Source organism: Dinoponera quadriceps, unplaced genomic scaffold, assembly GCF_001313825.1.
Source record: "Dinoponera quadriceps isolate SergipeBrazil2010 unplaced genomic scaffold, ASM131382v1 scaffold2420, whole genome shotgun sequence".
Taxonomy (NCBI): domain Eukaryota; kingdom Metazoa; phylum Arthropoda; class Insecta; order Hymenoptera; family Formicidae; genus Dinoponera; species Dinoponera quadriceps.
The window spans coordinates 47,337-72,616 of record NW_014556754.1 but is presented as its reverse complement, the minus strand read 5'-3'; the positions used below and the strand labels follow the sequence as shown (position 1 = coordinate 72,616).

Genomic DNA, 25,280 nt, shown 5'->3' with positions numbered 1-25,280 from the left:
ATACCGATGTTACGTCTGACCCCACCGCGGTACACACGTTGCGAATTTCACTTGAATATTAATTTTATGCGATCACATCCTTATATTTTCTCTTTGTGGTCTTTATCGACACTTTAACACGTTGACTGCCCAGTCGATTTCCATTGAACATTCAATAGTTTAATTGATGTTCAAATATTATAAATTCTTTATTTTAAGCATTTTTATCGTATTTTGTTGCGCTTCCTCGTCCTGTGCAATGACGATCGCTTGACAACATCGCGCTCTCCTTTGCCACGCGTCAGGCCCGCTCGTCGCGGCTTGTAACAATATTTATAACAATAATATACTGTTTATAATATTTAACATTTTATTAAACCACTGGAAGAAATGGACAAGGACTGGAGGAAAAATGCTTAAAAAAATAAGTAATTTTATTATTTTTTATATCATTATATATTATTAATATCATATTTATTAAGCGTTGTTCTTACTATGTAAATATATCTTTTGTTCTTAAATAAGAATATTTCTCGTGAATAAATTAATATGTAAGATCGCCATCTAAAAATGGATGACGAAACCTCTGCGGAAATTCATGCATCACCTACATATGGGTGACGTGGCAGTCAAAGTGTTAAACAAGTCGCATGGTTCTGCTCGGACACGCAATGAGTTACAGATTCGTTTATACCACGCGATTTTTCGAGGCATTATATATAATAGATTCGTTTGAATCTTTCATTTTTACCTTCGAAACAAACAAATAAAAGATTACACACCAAAGAAATCGATAACGTAACGATTAATTAACCTCTTAACGCGCGAGCCCGAGTTAACTCGGGCGTTTTATTTTATGTTATTTTAAGAAGTGCACGTGCCGGTGTTAACTCGGGCATGAAAAATAATTACATTAAAGTTATGATATAACACAATATTGGAAAACTATTTTAATATTTACATTAGCTTTCTAATCGTAGAAAAACCGTTAAGGGGTTAAAGAAATGCCAGCAACTTATTCTTATTAGAAATTTACAAATGTAATCCACTATTTTAACTCATACAATTAGGATTACGTCGGATTGGAGGCGCTACATCGATAAGCTGACAAGCTGTTTTTCGCTTATCAGCAGACAGTCCATCCCTATTTGATTATCGTTGTGTATCTCACATTACAGCACGCTTCACAGTGCAAACGTAATCGTGATCGTGTGAAAAATCGCGCGGTGCAAACGAATCTTAACTCTCTATCAACAAGATAAATGTTATACACGTTATCGTGTAAAAATTGATAAATCAAAGTAAGATCAGTCTGGGATGACAATCTCTAATTTTATCCGTTCTTTAATTAAAAAAATATGCACCTGTTAATTTGGCTACATTAATTAGGTTTTTTTTTCAATCAGAAAAAAATACACATGAGAGATTTCTCCTAGAATGATCTTACGAGCCGAAGGTCGGTAAGAGACAAGAGATGGTTACTTACAGTCTGCTACTAGGCTCGTTGCTGGCTTCGTCGCCTTCGATCCGATACACTTTGCCGGACATGACGTACTCAAAACTGTCCGCCCTGGAACCGCCTTCCTGTTCCGTAGCGTTCCATTCGTTTCCGTCCGGGTAACCGTCCTCGCGTAACGTTGTGGCCAGCACGAGGCGGAATTTGTCACCTGAACACACAAAAGAATTAATTTTCTTTAGACGCACAGAACATCTTCCAGCACATCGTAAAAACTCGTGAAATATAGAACGCGAACCGGAACAACGTATTGAATAAAGTTCTTCTGAGAGATATCACGTCAAAAAGATCAAGAGAAAGTATAAACGTGACGTATTATATTATAGAAAAATACAAGTATTACGCGAAATACCTGCATAGGTTAATTAAGCATGATCACGGCTATGAGTGATTAGCGATCGCAACGGTACCGCCGCGTATACTAAAAACTAAAGCGCGTCCTTTCCTTTCTCAAATATTTGCACCTCATTAAAAAGCCAGTTCTGCCGAGTTGAGTTAACTTTATTATTTCAACGACTAGATAACGGCATCGACGTATTATTTGCGTCGTAATACCGGGTGCCTACGCTTAATTAAGCGCAGGATTTCAACATCTCTTTCTCTCTTTCCTTCTCCCTCTCTCTCTCTCTCTCTCTGTATCCGTCTCTCGCGGGCGCATAAAAAGCATCGTGAAACAGCAATGACGGAATATAACCGGGTCCAATAATAGCTTTTATACGAATGCATCGAAAACACATCACGGCGTTGCATCAGTCGCGTGCATGCGCTCGGCTGGCTGGTGCACTGTTAGATTGTATAAACGAAGAATTTAATTCTAACATTAAGTTACGAAACGTTATTCGAACGATGAAGAACGACAAGTTGGTGAGCGTACGCGTTAAAAAGAGAAAGANGGGGGGGGGGGGAAAAAAGAAAAGAAAAAAGGGGGAAAATTGGTCAGTTAGTGCGGCCTAAATCAAATTAATATCTTGTTTTATATGAAATTAATTTAACGGGACTTGGCATTCTCGACTATGGATCGGCAGAATTGGATGGTGCGTGGTTTCACAAGATACCGTTCTCTTCCCAGTTACGCGAAATTACGTTAGTCGCGTGCGAATCAGGTTCTCTGCGATTGCGATTGAAATCGATACGAACGGAAAAGAGGAAACGAGACGTAACGGCGAAAGACAGTGTGCAGGGACGAAGAAGATGCTGAAAGGAGGTCACGGTACATAGCATGAGAGCGAAACTGGAGCAGGCAGGGGAAAAGATCGTTCTGTTCGTTTCAGCCGCAGCTCCTTTCTTTTCCTTCCTTCTCCAATCTCCGGATGTGCATCAGTTTTATCTCGAATGCAGAAGACGCTAGCAGACGACGGGATCCAACTGGACGGATTTCTCGTCGAGAAAAGAGAAGCGGCGCTTAAATAGAATCTTGGAACATTTTCAACGCGCGCGCGGCATTGTAAGCGAATTCTAAAGCGAAGCTTCACACGTCTTCGACGTAATAATTAATTCCGCGTGAGTCAGTAATGGCGTACAGCCAAGAATGTCGAATTCAATTGGCCGTTACATTCAACCCGGCAGCTCCTTTCGCGCGAAGCGAAGAAGGTGAATTTCACGAGAACTTTTAACGACCAGATCTCCTTGTAACGTGCCATAAAGTAAGCACGCGAGGAGATCGTTCGCACGGACGGTCAGTTGGCGCCGGAAGAAGATTCCACGGTGGAATAGCATTCTCATACATAACCCTACGGACTAGAGCAAACGTAAGAAGGCCCCGGGACGCAAGGTCAAGGTTAAGTACACGCCACGACGAGCAGGTATAGCGTGTACTTTAATCGATACCACATCGTCAGCGCCACCGTGGTCGTCCGTCGGCGTCGTAGCGACCGCTCTGTCGCCCGCAAAGAAGCTCCGGACGAAAGTTCATCCTCGGAAGAAGAATCCGCGATTTCAAATCGACTATTATCAACCATCGATCGAGATATCAGCGGACAGATGTGTGAAAAGCTCGCGTGGCCGTCACGCGTTTCTTCTCGAAAAAATCAGAAACACACAGCAGTACACCGCTCGTGTATTCGGTAGACAACCACGTAAACTTTCCCGGTTTCCGTGTATCTTCTCTCATACACGGAAAAAATAGTCCTAAATCTATGACAGATATTCTCATGTATAAGCAAAAATATTATAATCTTAGAAGACTTTTGATTTGATTGAACTTGTATTGACGCAAGTATTACTTGCACTCAATTCAAGGCTACAAATTTTCTGAGAATAGTGTAATATTCTTGCTTATATGTTAAAATATATCCACCATTGATTCAAGACTATGTGTACAAACACAATGAATCGAGTGAAAACTACAAACGGAGGAAAGTAAAAGTCGATCATCGTAACGTCCTCATTTTCTGACGAATTTGAAAATACCAGCGTCACGACATTAGCTCTGAACAATCTTGAAACATTTACCTATAGTTAGCACCTATTTTGTTCAAAAGAAACTAGAAGGAACCGTAGCGGAAGCATTCAGAAAAAATAAATGTGGAAAAAGATTAAAGCATATGCTGCATGTGGTTGAAACAAGAACGTTAAGCAAAAGCGAAATTTAATAAGTGAATAACCGGCGTGACATCGTTATTGCACGTCAAAGTGACACAACAGATCGAGCGCGTCGCGGCGCGTCTCCACTGGGTCTCCTCGAGAAAGCTTTTCGCACGGTTTGAGGTTGGAGCATTGAAATCCGGCCGGGAAAACCGTCCTCCGCAGGACCAATTGATCTCTCACCGTTCCGCGGCGCGGAGAGTACGTGAGCCGGGCTTACATCATAATGGTGCCACATCGTAACAGCGGCCGCGGCGACTATAGATCATCCGGTCGAGCGCGGTATATCTCGCGCTTAAATTAACCCTCATTTGACCGAAACGCTATGTCCGATAGGCGCGTCTCCTCCTCGTGAAACGAGAGGCTCCATTCCCAGCCGCGATTTGAAGGGGGGAGGGAAGGATAGGTAAAAACGGCAACATGGCTTCGGCCGTTTTTCCTCGTGAAACAATTAGATCATCCCGACGAGTAAGAAGCGTTCGAGGAAAATTGGCGATTGTGTCGTAAGAAGATAGACGCGCAACGTCGGTGGAATTGCCCGACGCCGTGGCGCGCAATACGCGGTATCGATTATATTCCGAGTGCCTCGAGCGACGGCTCCGCACCTCGAGAGCAATTAAGCCAACGCAAATCGGGAAGAGAGGAAGAACCTCGAGCGCGATTCACGACGGTGACCTTGAGAGAAAGAGAGAGAAAGAAAAAGATAGAAAGAGAGAGACGCGTCATTGCTGGTGGTTCTTCGCGCGCGGCTCTCCGACGGCGGAATCGATAACGCGTGACAGTGCGCGGTCGGCGGCGATATATACACGAGGGGGATAGAGGACGGTGCGGCTTACCTCGGTGCGCAGCGTCCGTTCGGGTCCTGTCCGAAATTCGCCGCCGCCATCTTGGCCTGCGTGACGCGATATCTCGCGGCGACACGATGGCTTCCGCGCGCAGACTGCTCTCTCTCTCTCTCTTCCGGACGGATCCACCTGTGTCGCGCGCGCCGCCGACCTTGTCGCCTTTTCCACCCGAGCGCAGAAGATTCACGAGATCACGGAGCGACACCCGCCGTTTTCGCCCCGCTAGTCGCCTCCTCTCCCCCCCTCGTCACGCCCACATGTCTACCGATGCTGTGTTCAGGAAGGAAGATAGAGAGACAGGCCTCCCGAAATTCGCGCGATCCGGCGACGTGAAAGCTGTCGGCAGAAGCGCGTCCGACTGCGTTGCATCCGGCTCGCAAAAGTCGATCCCCCCGTCACGGCACTCCGACGTCGCGTATTCAAAATGTCCGCTCGCACGTCGCCGTCGTCATCGTCGACGTGTTGCAACACAGGAAGGCTCACCTGCGAAAATCCCCGACGGCAGGCACTCCGCGACATCGCGTGTGCACACGACCACTGCCGTCGACATGCCGCACGCACCGGTCGCTAAACAATCGGTCAGGAGGGAAACGTAACACGTCGCGCGGGTACCCTACCTCTCTGCGCACCGGCGGGACGGTCGTACCATCGTCGAGGAAGAGAGCGGACACGGCTGGTACACCAAGAGCGATCGAACCGCGCTCGCCTCCTCGAGGACGAACGAATATCGCGCGCGACCGACACGGCTGCGAGTCGTGGCCGCTTTGACCTTGGCATTGAACTTGTGGGCGCCGCGGGGCGAGGCGCGCGAGACGGGGAGACCTGCGCGCGGAAGGGAGCACCGGAGTGGAGGGCGCAGCTGAGCTGGCGGAACGGGGGGGAAGGCGAGACGGGCGCGAATCGGTAGTGGGAGGGAGATTGCGTCATCTCGCGCAAGCCTGAACGCCGCGCGTCAATACAGCGGAGAGACTCGGCCTGGCCCCTCGTCGACTAACCTTCCCGTACGTATCTATATATGCGTGTATTCGTGTGTCTATACGTACGCCTATCTGCGTGTCTATCTATTTATCTATCTATATCGGACGAGTGCTGTAGATATGTGCGCACAATGTGATTTATCCGAGGTGTATGAATAATGCGTAACCCCGACAATGTAAATGGATTTTCGCCGAGGCGAAAAAACCTCGACTCCTCGGCCCCGGGATTACGCGCAAAGTGAGAATCGACTGAACATGGTCGTGTGCAAAATATTACGACGGGCTCTCTCGCGAAGTCCGATCAAATACGATCTCCGTCGGTAAATATGAACACAATGGGAAAATTTGTACGCAGTTTGACGCCATTTTGGCAGGATTATTTTGTTTACGCTCGGCTGGGTCGCCGCGATTCCCAAATCGTATCATGGAATTAAATTTCCGATAGTTTCGCGTGCAAACATGTAAATGAAAACAGTTCCAAACACAGAGAGAGAGAGAGAGAGGGTCAAAATATCAAAGGTTATTCCGCGTTCTCAATAACACTCGATTCATACGATCGATATTCTTCGTTTTAGAATTGGTCATACCTCTCTTAGCCAAGTTTCGCACAATATTAACGTTATATTTGCCTCTATGTCAATTATTAAAACGTCAGGTTAAATAACAATAGCAACAAGTCGATATCGTGTCGCGCGTACTGATTAATCCCAGCACACACAGCGAGCCGCATCAATCCAGTGCCGTGATTACAAGCGGAACTTTCCAATAATCCCAGTTAACGGCAAAAATATCGTTAATGGAGTAAAGATCACCACCATCATCGGCAAGTATCGTTACATAGTAACGAGACATCACACCTTTAGTTTGGTCGAACTACACGCCAATAGTCCCGGTCACATCAGCAAACCAGAGGCGGAGCCAGGACGGGACTCAAGTCGGACTTGGTCAGCGCGAGTTCTCATTGGTGAAGTTCAGAGACGAAGGCATTAATCGCCACGATCGCGCTCAGACGTGCGAGGTAACGTGCTCGCTGGAGCAAGATGGCTAACTAACTCAACGATAAATCTCACGTCACCGTGTCTTTAATACACCGGATCGGATGAGCGATCGCGAAAAAATGGCGGGTTCGAAAAATCGCTTCTTGCGGATCAATGGCGAAATCAAGGGAAACATAATAATTGAACTGAGAGACTTGTATTTCCCCGAAATTTCGTCGAATTCCCTACAAATATAAGTTACCACACGGAGAAAAATAATTTGCTGACACTACAGTTTTAAAAATACCGATTTCTCGACTTTTGCTCGAAAAGAAAGCACAAAAATCTATGGGAAAATCCGGGGTTTTTCAAGTTTTTTTCATTCACCCGCGAAAAGAAACCGAAAAATCACGGAAAATTCAGGGAAAAAAAACTGGATTTTTTCCCAGCCCTTAAAACTGCTAGTTGACATAGCAAATTTTATACTGTCGTCGGAAAATCTGTCAGTTATCATGTGAACAGCAGGACGATTTGATTTGTTAAGAGTGTTAATTGCCATTCGCTGGATTATTTTGCTGAATCTATAAATTATTTTGCAATAAGAGCACATAGAGAGAGAGAGAGAGAGAGGGGGGGTAAATATCGGAAAATTTTATTTTGTTTTAAACGCAAATTAATATATCCTACGCACAAATTCACTCAGTAGAATATTTTCTATCCTGACGACAAAGCTGTTTCTGCTCTAATTATGAATAATTTATTCATTTGATTATGCTATATTTTATTGTCGTAACGAATATGGAGTAGCAACAATGGTCTGGTTACAACAGCAAAATTATTTTTTTTTCGTATAAGTATCGCATGATTCATGTCGAGAGATAGTACTTGAGAAAAACAAAATAATCATCTGATGCAAAATTATCAAATCGTCGAGCGAAATGCAGCGAGATTGCATCCGCGTCCTTCACAAAAATAAGGTATCTCGCTGCTGCTGTTTGGCCTTGGCGCACGCGTTTGTCCCTTTTATTCGAGTAACATATATATTGCCGCGATTGTCACCGACTTTCGGTGTCACATTGTGTGGCAATTTTGTCGGAGATGTTCCAGGAGATAATGCATGCAGTTCGCATTAGCGACGAAAGTACGCAACTTTACGATTCTTTACGACGCGTTCGTTGCCAAGCGTCCGAAAAATGCGAACTCGTTGCATTTGCACGGCTGAGAAGAGAGAACGTTACGAATGTATTGTCTCGAACAACATCGGCACCTTCTTCGGGGAATGTAAATTTTCCTTATACCGCGCACAAAAGAATATTTTCAATTTACTCCGCGTTCCTGCGAACGTGTTGAAATGTCACCCTCGAAGAACGCCCCAACTCGCATAAGACTTGTCGCGTCACGGTGTAAATGTATTGAATATATTAAAAAGTTCAAGCTTCTTCAACATAGAAACTCTTATCAATTATGAGAAGTAAATCTTTAGAAAGTTTTATTAAAACTATTCCGCCTCATATTTGACATTAAACCGAACTTTGTCCTTTTCCACGTTTAGTCGGAATGAAACGAATTTTTTATTCGTCAAAAGTTTACGAAGACCTCAGGAAGTTCTGTCTCTCTATGGATTTCAAAAATTAAATATTTCGTTCGTCAAGTTCTTAATCAAGATTGGATTTGTTCAAATAAAGTTCACTCGAAAGTAAGCAGAAGCCAAACAAGTGAAGATTTGCCCGTGGAAAAACTCGTTTCGCCCTTTCGATCATTTATAATTCAAAACCTATCGAGCCTCGAAATTTTCGCTAATGAAAAATTGACTCCGAATCTCTTGTCCTCTCTTCTTTTTCCTTTTTGTAATCTTCATTTCAGGTTAACAACATTTCTCTCAGTTGACACCTCTCTTTTTGCGTGTGTTGCTTGTATTTCATCCTTTTTTATACTAATATCTTTTCTGTTAATGTATTCAACAAAATAATAATAATTCAAAAATACAATTGCACAATTGGCTATCTATTTTGGAAGCCGTACACCGAACACGATGGGAAAAACAAAGTATCGAGATAAATGTATATGAGACGTTTCGGCGGTCTTAAACAAGTCCGGAAACGTCACTGACGAGATTTCGTCGAGCGAGAGAAGTCGAAAATCCCTCGAGCGACTGCCAAGTGCATTTCGGAAGGTTACGTCCGCGCGCAAACTACGACTTCGCACTGCGACGCGGAACGCGACGATGAAACGATGCAAAGAGAACGCGCGAATCCTTCCCGCGCCTTCGGGAATTCTGACAGGACCGAGGAAGCAAATTAAAATTGATTTGGAATATATTAAAACTGATTGAAATCGGACAAAAGTTTTGGAAGGTGCACGGTTGGTTGAGCAGCTAACTACATAAATAGAATGCTTTTGTTGATTTATTTTATAAATAAGTAATAGTAAGGCATCTTATCATTTTTATACGAAGAGAACGACAAAGAAATTGACTGATATTTTATGAAAACTCGCGCAGTCCCCGCTTTACACACATCTCAAACTTCAAATAATTAAATAATTCTATAAAGCCTCTCTGCTCGCGGCATATCTGCATCGCCCTGCTTGATTTCCTTGACACGCGATATCGTTTCACGTGAATGAAATGTATTATTTTACCGATTATAAAATAAAGGAACATGTGTAAAATGCGATTCTTGCGTGGTGTTACATTTCGAAATCCGCACAAAGCTTCCGATGTATCACGTACGAAGCGGGGCCGCTTATGTTCTCGACATGCGCTCCTCGTCGCGACGTCGAAAAGGGAAATACGATCGGCTGATCGTCCCTCTGTATTTCAGGAAAATATGCCGTAGCCTTGGCGAACGAATGTAAAAACGCCATCGGCTCGATCGGAAATTACGCCACGTTTCGCCACGCTCGCACGAAGTGAAGGAAGGATATCGCGGATGCGCACCTTTTTCTATTTCCTCGACTGATAGATTTCCGGGTGAAAATTAGGTTTGGGATTCCGAGGTAATAATGTACATGCGACGATGATGGATGACGAGGGTTGGTTGTGTCGTACATACGACGTTGTACTGTTACACTAAATGTCGTGATGTCATTTAATGTATTTTTTGTCACTGTGAGGCGTAAAATATTATTCGGTTTATCATATGAAATTTCTCTGTATGTTTATGTACACACACATAAAAATGTAGAACGCAACTGCCGCTTTAGACCGTCGGAAAAAAATATTCGGTGCCCAATCACAAGCTATTATTTTTAATGCATTTCCCGTTCCACCAATTTCCATAGAATGTTCAACAATTTAACCGAAGGGCAATGAAAGGTAACTTTTATTTTCATTCGACGCAGCTTGCAAACATCCCTATTTTCGCAAAAATTATTCATTTTACGCAACTTCCTCGTATAATTCTTTTCGTACAAAATACAAGTTTGCATCACGATATTTCATTTTAACGTTTCTAAATTTGTTCCTGTTTGTAGCTGAAACGTCCTTTTGTACAACGGTTACACCGGCTATATTTGTAAAATATTTTTTTCCCATATTACAGCAACATTATTCGTAAAGTTTTATTTGAGAGGGGATATTTTTTTTGCGTTTTCTTTACCTTCTTTCAGAAATGGGTAATTTTTTGGAGCGGAAAATATTCGGCTTATACTACGACGACATTATTATAAACGGGGAACGATAGCACTATTATAATATATTATTTTTTATTTTCATTTAACGCGACTGTTAAATGTTTACTATGTCACTATATTTTGCGGAAATCACTTGGCGTAACATCCCGATATTTTTATTATAGAAAATATAAGTTTAAACCATGACATTTCATTAAAATGTTTTCACTTACCGAGTTCCATGGGATACAGCCAACAGTTGATGTCCAGGATGAGGTCCATCTTGAAGGACTCCGACTCGCAATGGAGCCTGCTCACTGCAACCCACAAAGTGAAAATATATCGTTAAAGCGCGAAAGCACGTATTACGTGTTATTGAGGGTTGAGGGGAGGTAAAGAGGACGACGATATGCGACGCTGCCACTACCGGGATGACTCACGGAGGAGTCGCCGGGAGATCCGCCGACGAGAGAAAATTCATTTTCGCTCCAAGGCGTTCCGCGCCGTTGGCTGACGTCATAGACGGTCGACCAATCGCGCTTTCGATTCGCGATATGCGAATTTATCGGCGTCGCACATACACACACATACACACACATATACACACATATACCGCGCGCGCACTTGCGGTACAATTGCCAAATCGGATATATCTCTCTCACATTCTCCCGCACGCTCGCTCTCTGTGTATCTCTTTCTCTCCTTCTTTCTCTCTCTTGTGCGCGTTATCGGCTCGCGTCGCTCGTACGTCGTGTGGCCGATCACTTTCGACATTCGGCCGAGGCGAAAAAGCAGTTTGACTCGTTGAGCGCGAAGTCACCTATCGCCCGTTTCGTATCGTCGAACGATAATGGCGCCGAGTTAATTCCGGACTCGATAATAAAGAATTTCTGCGCGATATGTTTTGGTCGATAAACCGCGGCCCAAAAACGCGCATAAACGCTAAATTCAAGGTGACAGTACTCGAAATCAGTTAAGTAAAACGAATAAAATTCTCGGGTTAAGTAAAATTAATAAAATAGTTGTGTTAGATGATGCTTTAATAAAAATGACTACTCTTACTGGCGCTGGAAATTTTACAAATAATTCAATCGCTAGTTGTTTCCGACGTTCGTTTCGTCGTTTAAATATTGTTGTAAGGAGATACAGAAAATGAATGACACAAGGTATTGCGTATCATACTTAATAATACTCGCGACGTAATAAGCGAACGAGCTTGTATCGAAACAAACAAAACTATAATCGCAATACTTCCTCTCAATCTAAATAAGAAGATAAATGCTGTAACGACGAAAATATGAGAGAATTGCCTAATGCCTGCCAATCATCAAAATAGTATCTTATCATTTTTCCTGTAATTATTGAACGTAAGCGCGATCTAATATGGTAAATACATCAAATAAACAAGCAGTGAAAGACATGACTAAAACTTCGACGAGTTGCATTGTTCGCTGCGTAAGAAATAAGAGTTTGGCAACTTCCCCGCTATATTTCGCTTGTTCCTATTTGTGACTCTCTCTCTCTCTCTCTCTCTCCCTCTCTTCTACTAATCTCGAGTCAGATTTCGAGCTGACTTCATGTATATTCGCCATGTAAAGAGACGGGGAAAAATAGAATCGCGAAATTAAAACGACAAGGGGAGAAGAGGGGAGATGTTTACGAAATTGCGGCAATAACTCATCGCGCAAGAACGAAATGAGAGAAACCGCATCGTCCGAAGTCGAGACGTGGTAACGCGATATAGACGTTGTTTGAAAAGAAACTCCCGTTTTGTTACGTTAGAAGATAAGAACGCCGGCAGAAAGACCGAAACACTGGGTGCCATAGATCGCGCATTTAACAGTTGCGACGTGGCGCACACGCGAGTCATACAGCAACTTTTTATGCATGCACGAAAGGGTGCGTTGCACCTTTTCTTCCGCATACGTTAACAACAGAGCAATACTTTCTCGGCAGTGGCTTACGTAATGCAACATATAATTATTTTTGCGCGAATAAAATATCACAGTGTTTCCTGAAGCACTTTGAATAATATTACGTGCAGACCGTTTTTCATCTGCTTATCGCGTATGAAACCATGGAAAATATATCGTTCTCGACAAAAATCTTGCACCGACGAATTGCAAATAAATGACGCGCGATCTACGGTTTTATACACGTCTCAGTCGACATATTTATCAAAACAAAAAGAAAACAATTTCACGCTTATCAATGTTAGATTCGAGCGCGAATATCCGGCGTAATATTATCATTCTTATGTAATATGTTGTATTTTGCATGTAATATTTCTTTCATTTTTATTTGCTTTATAACATTTCTTAGATATCCAAATTACTGGAGCCTTGAGGCGTAATGAGTTAAACAGCGATGTCAAAAGTGGCAATGTCTAAAAATGTGCACGTACGTGTAATCATGCTAAATATACGTAAACGTTTGTCGCGTAAATTAAGGCAAAGAAAAAACTGCTAGCGGCCGTTTTACATCTCAATTTCAACTTCTGCGCGCTTTTATGCTAATGTGCAACAATAAAATAAGAACTACGCAACAGACTGTTAGGAGCAACCACGAAATTCCCCCACTCTCAACATACTACTCCTTAACTGCCTCTTACAAAACTATTTCCGATATTACACATGTACAATACGCAAAAAAAAAAAAGAAAAAAACAAGTATCCTTACAAACTTTTAATCTTACTTTTAAAAATAGATTCGCGCACAAACACACACAGCAGTGTACATACGTTCGCGTTATTTTTCTTTCCTGTGTAAAATTATTCCAAGAAGAATGGAATGCGCGAATACTCGTATTATCTCTTATACTCGCGGTAAAGAGAAATGCGAAGAAAAAACCGGACGTGTTTTCCGAAGCGTGTGTTGATCTCGGCAGTCGGAGAGCAGGACGTGTGGCGCGACAGTGACATATGACACACACGAGGGGGAAGAGAAAAAGTATGCCCACTCCCCCCCTCTCTTTCATCGATAACAACCGATTTTCTTTTCCGCAAGCGACAACAATAATTGGGACGATCGCGAATTTAGACGCGTCGCGCCTCCGACAGACCTCGCGGTATCTCGTCGCGCGCGTCCTTGAGATCCAAGGCGGCCTACTCTCTCAATATTGATTTCATCGGCGCGATAATCGTTCCCCCACGATAAACTAATATCGGCACGGTGCCGTTCTCATGGCGGTACGTCTGATCTCGTCGAGTGTCGCGAGAGGCGGGGCATCGGAGTTCTCGAGAAGAAAGAAAGCAACGCGGAAAAATTTGCCGGATATGATGATATCGCGTCGTCGTGGTCGTTACTTGAAGGAGCTACTCACGCGAGTAATCCGCCCTCCATCTCGCTCACCGATCTCGGTCCCGAAGTCGGATCTCGGCAGGACGGAAGCAGGAAGAGTGTGCACCAGCGGCGTTCGCTCGCTCCTCCTTTCTTCCACCCACGCATTCCACTGCATCATTCTCCCCAGCTGATTTCTCCCTCTTTGTCCCGCACCCTTCCTCACTCTCTAACTCTACGTCTCTCCCCTTCTCTCGCCCCCCTCTCTCTGTGTCCCATCCGCCTGTCATCGGTTTTCTCCTCTCCGTGTTTTCTTTTCGCTCTCACTATCGCGTCACTCGTTACTCCAATTTCTATAAACTTCACCCTCCTATAAATACCCCGCCATTGAGCTTTCTCTTTCTCACTCTCGACGAGTTCACGCGTTTTGCGCGGCGATGATGGCAGTACACGCGTTTTAACGGCCTCGAGACGAGATGATCGCACTCGGATGATCCGTTTCCGTCGCTAACGTTGCTCTCAGCTGGCGGGCGGACGGCCGCCCTTTGCGAAAGAGAGTAAACCGACAGAGCGGCGGCAGCGCTGAAGAGGAGAGACACCAGCAACGGCGACCTTTACGGTCCATTCGCCGGCGTAAATTTTCCAACGAGCTGCCTCTCTCTCCTCTCCTCGCGGCCGCCCTCCCCGAGGCTCCTGCCACCCCTTCATCGCTGGGAGAAGGGAGGAGGGTGCCGCCCTCCCTCTCGCGCCGAGGTGCACCAGCACCTCCGCTCGTTCTCCATACTTCTCGCTCGCATCCGAACCGCCGTGAATTTGTGTTGATGTTGCACCCACGCGGCAACGGGTAGAGAAAAAGAGAGAGGGTGGAAGAGAGTCGCAAGCGGGGATGAAAGAAGCGAGAGAGGGAGGGTGGGATCAGGACCGCGCGAGTCGCACCGACGCGGTCCGCATCAGCTCGCTCTGGGTTATCGATTCTTCGTCCCTCTCTAAATTACGACGCTTTGTAGTACAGACGGAGAAAGTTGATGCCGCGATCGCGTGCCCATCGGTGACCTTGGACGCCCAGAAATTTAGTTTCGAGGAAATTTAGTTCACCGGGAAATTTAGTCGCCGCGGAGTCGCCTTCGACGAAATTGTAATGAAACATTTGTAGAATCGACACTATCTGTTAGATTACTATATGCGATACAAATCATGGCGTAACAACCGATCGGAGTTCTTAACATCCTCCCCAATGTTTATATGACCTTAATAATGTTGCCAACATCCATAAGTATCAAATATGTTACGCAATACATCGAGATGAACATCGAACAGGGTTGTCCTGCTTTTCTCAGGTAAAATATCAGATCGCTGCTCATGCATTGCATATTCCGTGTAATATACACATATAACAGTACAGGATACAGCGAAATCTCGACTCACCATCACACCGAAATTTCGATCCCCCGGAAAAGGACACAAGAGCGAGAAACGCGACCTTTACACTCTCGCGGCGTTCCTCGACGCAGAGACGCGCCCGGTCATGCTCATCTTTCCGAACTATACGCTTCGCCATCGCACCAAAACGAGCCCATCCCTCCCCCTATCCGTACCCGTCCCTCCCATAATCGAGAGAGGCAGCGGGAGTGAGTTTAGCCGACCACCCGATGCGCCCCGACAGGACGAAAGGGATGGCAATGCACTTACCCCCACCGCACCCTCGACTCGTACTCCACCTACACCGAGAATCCTTTTTCCTACCCTCGCAGTTCCGTCCATCCCTTCGGCGCCCGAGAAAGGATTTTATCCTTTCGTTTTGCTCTCGAGTCCGCGGTTACCCCGCTCGGGCTCGCCGTTTTATATTTTTCCCCCTCTTTTTTTCACCAACTCTACCACTCTGCCTCGCATAAGCTTTTCAGCTTGTTGCACACAGGGTGTTAAAAATGGATAGTCACAGTTTCTCTCCTTTCTCCTTCAGATACGACGCGAGAGCGGCGGCTTTACTGATACGTTTTCTGGAGAAAAAAAAATTGTTCTCACGACGCGACGCGAGCGTCGATTCGGTAAAAGCAAATTTTCTTGCTCGCATCGGCAACCGCCTTTCTTCTCGATGAAAAGTCCGCTCGAGATTACGGGTTACACGTCTCGGAACGAACGCACTACGTAATATCTATTCGTTTCCAGTTTTTTTTTAATCTCACGCGGCGTGATGAAAAAAAAATGACCACGGGAGTGACTTTCCCTCCTCATCTCACCTCGAACGAGGGCGCCGTTGCAACGAGACACTTCCTCGCACTTTCATCCACGATTGATACGCGCACGGCGGTCTCGAACGAGTGAAACTACGTACTTACGGAGCCGGCATTGCCCGACCGGCATTTAATTACGCGTCATTTAACAGTCCGGTAATGGTAATCGGTAAAACCAACGCCATCAATTGGGACGAGTTCCAGCACGAAGCAAATGAATCATTTTCAGTCATAAGCGAGTCCGGCAAAAAAAAAAAAAACACTAGTAAAACGCGCAACGTTCGATGCTTTCCAAATTTAATCGCATCTTTTATGTATCTTTCATCATATTTTACGGTGTACTGACGTTTCGTGCCGTATTAATAATGCCCAAGCAGAGATCGTACCTCCAAACGTTACATCGCAGTTAGAACTAAGACGTGACTGTAGATCGATGCGTAAATCTCTCAGAAACTTTCTTTGCCCACGATAACTTCATCTTCTCTAATAAGATTATATAAGATGAAAGTTTTTTTACGTTTACGTCTACCTAGCTCAGCATTCCCAAGAAAAATTAAATTCACTCACATGCGAATTTAACGACCTGAAAGTGGACTTAAAATTGTACAAGTGGATTTCGTGACCTCATCTGGAAATCTTCGGTATTTGACAGTAGACTGAGGTTTCGAACGGCCCTGGTGGTCATAAAATGTTCCGAATATAAAATTCCTTCTTTTTAGAGAGAGATATTCTCCTAAGTGTAAGAGAACTGTGGGAATCCGAAAGGCTCTAAATGGCCTGGACCTAAGATGCTCACGTGCCCATTCTGAGGATTGACATATAGGCATGTACTAAATGATGCGTATGTGAACTAGATACACGCGACCCACGGGCGATATTTCTCTCAGTGATGGATCTGTCTTACGAAGAACCTGTTTTGTTATTTTTACAGGACAGAACGAAAAAAAGTTTGCTTTCTCGGCAGACGAAGGAGAAACGAAACGTCTTGCAAAAAGTCGCTCCGCAATAATGGAGTTATTGCGTGCGATATAAATCGATTTGAATTGCTTCTCATTGTTCACTTTCCGTTCTAGATAATACAGCGCATTTTACGTTCACACGTTTGGCCATTCGGTCGTTTTCTGACGAAGCGCCCTACGAATTGCATCGAAAATACACGTGAAGCTGGTATACTTCGGATATTGCGGACAATATGTGGTCGTAATGAGTGTGCCAATGAATTATTAACGAGAGCTACGAAGATGGATAGAAGAGGGAAAGAAGAGAGAGAGAGAGATACATCGGAGGAGTCGTTAGTTTTTATGGCACCTCGAGGGTGTACGATATTTCTTGCCGTGTTTGATACAAAGCCCGTGTGCATCACCATGGCGACCACCATCTTAGATCGACAAAAAATGCTCCAAAGGTGTGCGACGAAGTATGAAGCCGCCATCGATTACGCACGGAGAAAATTCTATTTTCAAGCGCCTTGCCCGAAGTGTAAGTACAGCCTCTTAAGTATAATATTAAATATAGAGTTGTGTCGCACCGAGATTTTAACTTAATAAAAGATATTCTTACTTCTTCGAAAGTCAAATTTCGCGGGAGAAAAGCTCTCATGGCTGGAAGTTTATTTAAAACTTCCGGGACGTATCTATAAATACACATGCATCCTCAAAGATACTGAATGAATACAGATTATAGTCACATTAGACGGAAGAATAAGTAGACGTAAAAAAAAAAATAAAAAACAACGTTATTAAGGAAAGAAATAACTACACAATAGAAAAAGAGCAGAATGTAGCATTCGTAGTATTAACGCGTTAATATTAACGAAAATATAAACACACATACATATATACCGATAAAGCCCCAGGAGTCACATACAAAGGCTAGACGAAACAATAGATAATTAAACGTTTGCTTTCCACGTCGCAGCAAAAATTAAATTTAAGCTGCTAATAGAGAGACGGAAGAGTGGAGGAAGGGGGAGGGGACCAAGCCGACGCGAAAGGGGTTGAACGGCGGAAGAATGAGGAAAGGGGGGAGAGAGAGAGAGAGAGAGACGAGAGGGGGTGATGTGCGTGGGCTGGCTTCGACGCGGGGGTTTCCCAACTGCGCAGTGTCGCTATCCGTTATCGACCGGTTCGCTAGCGCTATAAATACTGGGCACCAGGCTTTCGCTACCCCTATATACCCCCTTCCTATAGTCCACCCCCGACCACCCACATATACTCCCTATAACGTGTCCCCCTCCATCCCTCTTATGGCTGAGCCAACCCTCCACTCCATTTGTCGTCGTTCTCTTTCACCCTCCCTCTCTCTCTCTCTTTCTCTGTCCCGCTCTTCCTCACTCTTTCACTTCGCTACCCCTTCCTCTACTCTCTGTCTTTCTCCCTCAGCCACTGAGGGGCGGAAAACCTTGACCTTCAAAAGAGCGTCAGAGGGCGAACATGGCGCTCTTTCCATCCCCTCTCGGCACTCTCCTCCCTAACCGTTTCCTCTCTCCACCATCCCCGGTGCCCCATCCGTGGCTCGCCATAGCACTGTCTTTTCTACTGCCGCTTTCGAACTACGACGGTGGTGGACTGGTTCTTTGTCTCTCTATTCTGCAGCCGGGGAAATTACATCGCTGTTTCCTCGCCGATCCGTCGCGTGAGTGACTCTCGTGCGCCGTCGTTTCGATTATTATTGTACCGTATATAAGAATCCTCCCGGTGTATTAAAAGCGCGAAGGGAAGGTGCACGAATAGCGCTTTCTTTTTCTAAGCTCTCGCCCTTGATATACGTTGCAGCGAAAACGTATCGTTCCACCGCACGAATCTCTTAAATACATAAAGGTAGTTTCCTATACCCGCTGGTGTATTAAGAATAAAAAGAAAATATAGCGTGCCATTAAAAAAAAAAAATGGGGATGACCTCGAAATCCCCTCCGCCCACAGAAAAATTATCACTAGTATATTATGACTCTCTTGATATTAGACACAACTTTCGTAATATATTTTCATATCTCTAAAAATGGCGGTAATATTCCAAGTGGACAAAGTCGTTGCCCCACCCTGTATATATATATGATTTATACCTATAAGAAAATACAAATACATACATAAATATATATATAAATCTTTTGCAATATTTGTTTTTTTCCATAACACTCTCCTAATATTCTCGGTTAAATCTTCTCCTTCTTCTAGGTAATTTTTACAAGAGCTTTGAACTATCCTCTTACAATAATCGATTTTTCAATCCTCCGCGTAATTTTTTCGCTACTTGCGATTTTGCGAACTTTCGTCGAAAGGCCACACATTCAAGAGTTAAGTATCATTTCTGCAGCATTCTTCCAACATATAGCTAAACGTAATTCATAACTAAAAGATCATACTTTCTCTTCCCATCTTTTTCTCTTTTACACATGCAATTCTTGACTTTGTTTGAAATTGATATTGCACCCGTCAGCGCAAAACGGCTACTTACACATTCTCGAATGCAATATCTGACTAATCGAATGATCGTAGCGCTGCGCGTCGAAAAATAAATCTAACGAGAAAGATTCGCTGCTTCTTCGAGAAGCGACGCGCTTGTGGCTTTACGATTCGGCAGAGCTCGGCGGCTCTTTTCTCGCGAGATGAAAATTTACGGTCGTCCTCGTGACCCAGTCGCTTTGCCTTTTCGGTTGCCAAGAAGAGTTATATGCCTACCGAACACGTGAAATACCGCAAGAGTCCTTCGACAGAAATTGAGTCTTCCATCTGCGTTGTATCGCGAGCTGGGTAGCTTTTTCGTCGGTCGAACGCCAATAAGACGCTCATTGCACATGGGTGATTTGCAAAAAAGAGTCACGAAAAGAGAATACTGATGACTCGGAGAAACGCAGAGAATGCCAAAGTAGATATTCAACTGTCTTTTTTTTCTTTTTCGAAACAAACGTGAAACATCGCAAAGGAAAAAAAAAAATTAAGAATTCAATAAGTTCTCTCATCGGACCTTTTTATACTCATCAGTGTTGCCAATTTATTTTCCCTCATTTCTAGCTTATTTTTCTATTGTAACGCGCACAACACATTGAAGTCAGCAACATTTTCCTCTTTACCGAAAGACAAAAAGGGTGTCATTTTAGCGCCAGAATATCGAGAGAATCGCCGATGGCCGGCCTCAAAATCGCGATATTTCGAACCGTTGCGCAATCCTCCTCCATCGTTCGTCTTCCTCGGTTTGTCAGCTGGTTTCAAGGTCGACCGCCCGAGGAAACGATTTCGCCGTGGTGGAGACCGGTCTTTGAATCACGCCACGTGCAAAAAGGAAAAAATGTAGCTCGAACGATGCTCGCCGATTATGTCATGTCTCTGTGGTGTGTCGACTCGGCGTCGCCCAGCCGAATCGAACAGGATCATTCACAGCGGCCTCGGTATTACATTTTTATGATTTCACATTGTCGATCGAGGCGAAAAATTGTTATCGACGGGCCCACGAGCGCGCTCGAGAGTTCTGAGTATTTGACGAAAATTTCGGGATATCAACGATTACCGCGCAGAAAAGAAATAAATTGTGTAAATCAACAATAGATATTCTCATATATAAGTAAGAATATTATATTATTCTTAGATTTTTAGTCTTGAATTGAACGCAAGTAATACTTGCACCAATACAAATTCCATTTAAAAAAGGACTAAATGTCTTCTTAACCGCAAAAAGATTATAATATTCTTGTTTATATATAATATGTAAAAATATCTATTTTTGATTGAAGAATAATTCCTTTCAATGCCGTTTTCAACCATTTTCAACGATTAATATCCACACAAAAGGTAAGGGCTGTCGGCAAATCTTTTTACTGAATCAGTTATGTGTCTTCTCACATAATTAGTTTATACATTTCCACTACAGTACCGTAATATTACAAAGAAATATACGTTTCTTTTTCTATCAATTGATGTTAATGACATAATCAGCTGCATATGTTGGTAATTACGCCACTTACCCAATTATGAAACAAGAATAGCCCTACTAACATTGAGAATAAAGAGAGAATAAATTTTGTTTTAAGGTGATATAATTGTCAAAGTGATGAACGTAGTTGGGAGTCGTAAAATTAGGAAGATATTTTCCGGGAAGGATTTTTTGCTATTCTCGTAATACAGAGTCTCGAGAAGAGACATGCGATAATCGCCATTTAATCGGCCTTTCGACCTTCCCGGGGCGCGAGTGCGAAAAGATAGAGGCACATCCGCCGATACCCTGGTATCGACATCCCCTTCGCGAGATGAACGCGAGCCTGGCTACCTGATTGGCATCCGCAGAAATCGCGCGCCGCGGCTGATCAATACATTCGCGAGAGCCGGAAAATTTCTAGTGGATGCGGAATTTAATCGCGCGCACAAAATGAATAAAATTTCATTCTGCGCCGCGGAGTTTGCTTTTCGCTTCCATCGATGCCCCGGCGAGCGATTACAAATAGCAAATGTGAAGCCGAGCTGAAATGGAAATAACGATGATCCCGGGTCTCGATCGACGCATTATCGCGCGCAATTTCGCGTGCTGACTCTGATTAGTTACCACCGAACCCCGCTGATCGTACACCCGATATGTTTAAACCTTGTTTACATTTTACTCATCGTTCAATTTTCGCAGAAAGAACGTCGAGTGTGCGCGTCGGCGAATCGCGCGACAGATAATCGGCGAATACAGGCGTACGCAGGTGTGACTCAGAAACGCAAATAAGGAAGGAAACATTTGCCCGACCACGGTTGTCGCAAATACGAACCGTCTTCGTGAAATGGGAACAATTAAATGACGCTCCGGCCGACGGTCTCAATTGAATATTTAAAAAATCGATATGGTTTTCTCAAGTGTCTCGTCTCGAAATACTCCGACTTCCTCGGCGATCCTTCAAAGAGAATTCCAACATACTCCGGCCGTTCGTGTTCTTCTACAGAATTTATCGTTTGACATTTTTACAGTGTAATGTAAAGCCGATAACTCGCGACAGAAATAACCAATGTTATTCCGCGATTCGCAAGCAAAATGATAATATAATGCATAGTATTTATATACCTTTCTTTTTACGTCATCGTCGAAAGATATCGGGCGTCTCGCTTCAAATTGTTGCAATTATGAGAATAAAGAGGAAAACATTCGCGACAAGTTGATACATTAGCGTTAGTATTCGTTTTTTGAGCCATATGCGATGCAAAAGAATCGCGTGGCGACCGAGTCGAGCTCATCGCGGGGGATCATCGTCGGGAGATATCGTTGAGAAATTATAGAGTATAGTTTGTGTCGGGTGTGCCTCTCTCAAAATTTGCTTTAGAAATAACTTTCCGCTATTCCCGTATGTTATATTTATTTGCCGCGTCTTCGAGACGGAAGCTTTATAAAGGTGGGGTTATTTTAAGCCTGCGGATCCGCGAAAGTATACGGGATATCGACTGCGACGCCAGGCGCAATGCATTACCGAATCCATCATATAACTTGACATTCTCCATATTTCATCGTGCCGTTGCTAACGAGACTACTTGCTCTTTTTGTTGCGTTTCTTTTTTTTTTCGATTCTACAATGGTCTAACCCACGTTAAATATAATAACATCCGCATAACGGAGAATATTCTCCTGCCCCTTCGACTGTGATGTAAATTGAATTTTTCAGAGTCGCAGAACCTGGCACGAGCGAGGAATATTCGTACGCGATTTCAACAATTTTACCAGTTTTACGTTATTCTCCACGCTTCTGATTTTATTTTATATTCCATTTTATATTTCATTATCTTACTCAATCCTTTACATCTGTTACATGGGAAAAAAGGAATTAGCTGTCCATGTAATGCAATGGAAATCTAACTACCAAACCTAGTTTTTTAGCTATAGGAGCTAAAACTAGATACAGGGACAAAAAGAATCGACCAAATTTCAGCTGAATTGTATGGACGGCTTATTTTTACCCGTGGGAGGCTAGTTCTTAGCTGTGAGGGCTACTTTTTTTTTGCCGTGTACACAGTTACTTAATAGCAGACGTTGCAGACACTATTGCACGTCTATCAACATCTGATTTATTCGTATTTCAATAATTTCAACATTTTCCATTTGCCAGGCAACTTGAAATCTTGAAAAAATATTAACCCTTCCAGCATGCAAATGGTCGAATTGTCGCATTCCGTCGTTCGCAACAGATGCAACGAGATGCTCGTGAAAGATGGAACAATGAGACCCGATAAAGAGATTCACGATAATTATTCAAACACACAGCGTAACGTTGGGTATCGATGACGACTATTTCGGACGTGTACAACACATCAGGTAGATGGAATACTCACATCACGCTCCTCGGTCTCAGTGAATGCGTAGTTCGCCGGCGGGCGAGACGCGCGTCGTAAATCCTCCGCCGGCGTCGCGAGGCATCCCGTGATTCGCGTGTCTCTCTTCCATGCCTCGGCTCCTTTTTCGCACGCACACACGCACGCAGACGCGACCGAGAGAGAGAGAGAGAGAGAGATAGCGGACTAAGAGGCAGTGCCGGCGGATTCGGCGGTCAGACGCCGCTCACGCGCGCGGGAACGTCTCTCGAAAGTACATCGAGAGCGGAGAGATGGAGGATGTATGAGAAATAGAGAGAAAGAAGGCGAGAAAGCGGCGAAGGATAACAAGGAGCGACACTTGTCGAATTCGAGAGAAGGCGAGAAAGGAAGGAAAGCTGGGTTGGTTCTCGCGGCCGAGAGAAGGTTGCCGGCTGCCGCCTTGGCACTGACAGTGGCCCTCGCGCCTAGCAACACCGAACGCCAAACTGAAGGCAGCCGGGTAACGTCCCCCTCCCCGCCGTTCCCCTCCTCCGTCGACTCACCGATCCGCGAGCGGCCTTCCAACGCGTTCTCGCTCTCTCTCCGTCCTTCGCTATTACTGTGCGAACTTCACCTCCTTGCCTCGCTTATCGCGCTCGCCCGTCCGTCCGCCTCTCTCACTCCTACTCTCCCGCCGTTACAGCAGACATCAACGTGAATCGCACTTCCTTTCGGCGGTCGCGACGCTCGTTCCCGATTTGCGTGCGTTCCTCTACGTACACTTATCGGTTAATTTTTCTCGCCCATTCCCGCGTTAGCCCGGCACTGATGACAGCGTGGTTCACGTCGCGACGCCGGTATCGCGCGCGCGAAGCTCTCGCAGCCGCGCGTCTCCATTGGCCGAACGACGACGCCGCGGCCAATCGCGGCGGCGCGCATTTACCTACTCGAGAGCGGCCGCGCTCGCTGTATGGTTATAGTACGCAGTTGCGGGCTACAGTGGAAAAAATTGGTCCGTCGCGTTTCGGCGCGCGCGATGATGCTGCCACCGCGCGACGCTCCTGCGGCGCGACTCCTACTACCCTTCGTCGTACGAACCCCTTAACTCGTTTGACAGGGTCTATTGAACTCCGGATGCTTTGAAAACCTTACCCTTTGACCTTGAAATGGAGACACGTGATTCTCGTATTGAAATTTATTTTTTCACGCGCCGAACATCCAGTCTTTCAGACTTTTATGAATCGACGTGAATTTGGGACGTTCGTCTTATTTGCGTTTTGTAACAAACGTTATGGCAACGTTATACAGTGTGAATTTTAATCGTAAAATCGGTGTGCTCTAAACATCAGGGCGATATAATTAAACATTTTAATTATACACGTAGAGAGAGAATAAAAGAGAAACTGCTATAAACATGAAAGAAATGCTAATATTAAATTCCCTGAGAATTTCAGGTTTTTTCCAGACAGTAGACACCCTGAAATATATACGTCACGATCGTGCAAAATCAGTCTGCGAAAATTACCTGTAAAGGGGAACGAGCAGTGAGGGAAATTCGAAGCGGTATACATGCTAGTTTCGTCAAAACCGTTTGGCAGTCAGCTGTGCCGTTAGTGAAATAAGCAGTTTCGTCCGTATTGCATACATTACATGACAATATAGAAGTGATAGCAATATAGCACTACACAAATTTTCGTATCGGACGCGAACTTATTTTCGTACTGCGGGAAAAGAGCAAGTATCTTTGCGTGATAGCGAGTCCGCAATCTCATCGTTGCGCGTTGGTTTTTATCGTACATAAACGTTTCGGCCAATCTCCATAAGGTTACCACTTCGTTTCATGTACCTCGATAACGGCATCGATTCGACTCGCCATCGAGTCCGATCTTGTTAAGCCGATCGCGCGCAAAGTTACATAAAGGCATAAGCGTAGCGCATAAACGTCTCGATCAATAAGACGTTCCCCGTCGGACGATACACAATAGCTCACGCATCCTTCAATTCGTGGCTAGTCTTGACTGAATTTCAATTTTC

General features: G+C 44.4%; 1 protein-coding gene across 3 annotated transcripts in view; it reads right to left on the bottom strand.

Moving 5' to 3' along the window:
• Positions 1-25,280, bottom strand: part of LOC106748084 (DNA-directed RNA polymerases I, II, and III subunit RPABC3) — a 54,687-nt gene that overhangs the window by 24,881 nt on the left and 4,526 nt on the right. Inside the window, exons 1-3 of one of the 3 annotated variants that reach the window (XM_014626283.1) lie at positions 15,194-15,341; positions 10,723-10,806; positions 1,466-1,646 (exon numbers count right to left, since the gene is read on the bottom strand). In XM_014626283.1, coding sequence (XP_014481769.1) covers positions 1,466-1,646; positions 10,723-10,806; positions 15,194-15,326 — 398 coding nt within the window. In that variant the 5' untranslated portion in view covers positions 15,327-15,341. Of the gene's footprint in view, positions 1-1,465; positions 1,647-5,406; positions 5,661-10,722; positions 10,807-15,193; positions 15,342-25,280 lie in introns of those variants that run through there. The other 2 variants (XM_014626284.1, XM_014626285.1) reach the window with 2 other exon arrangements.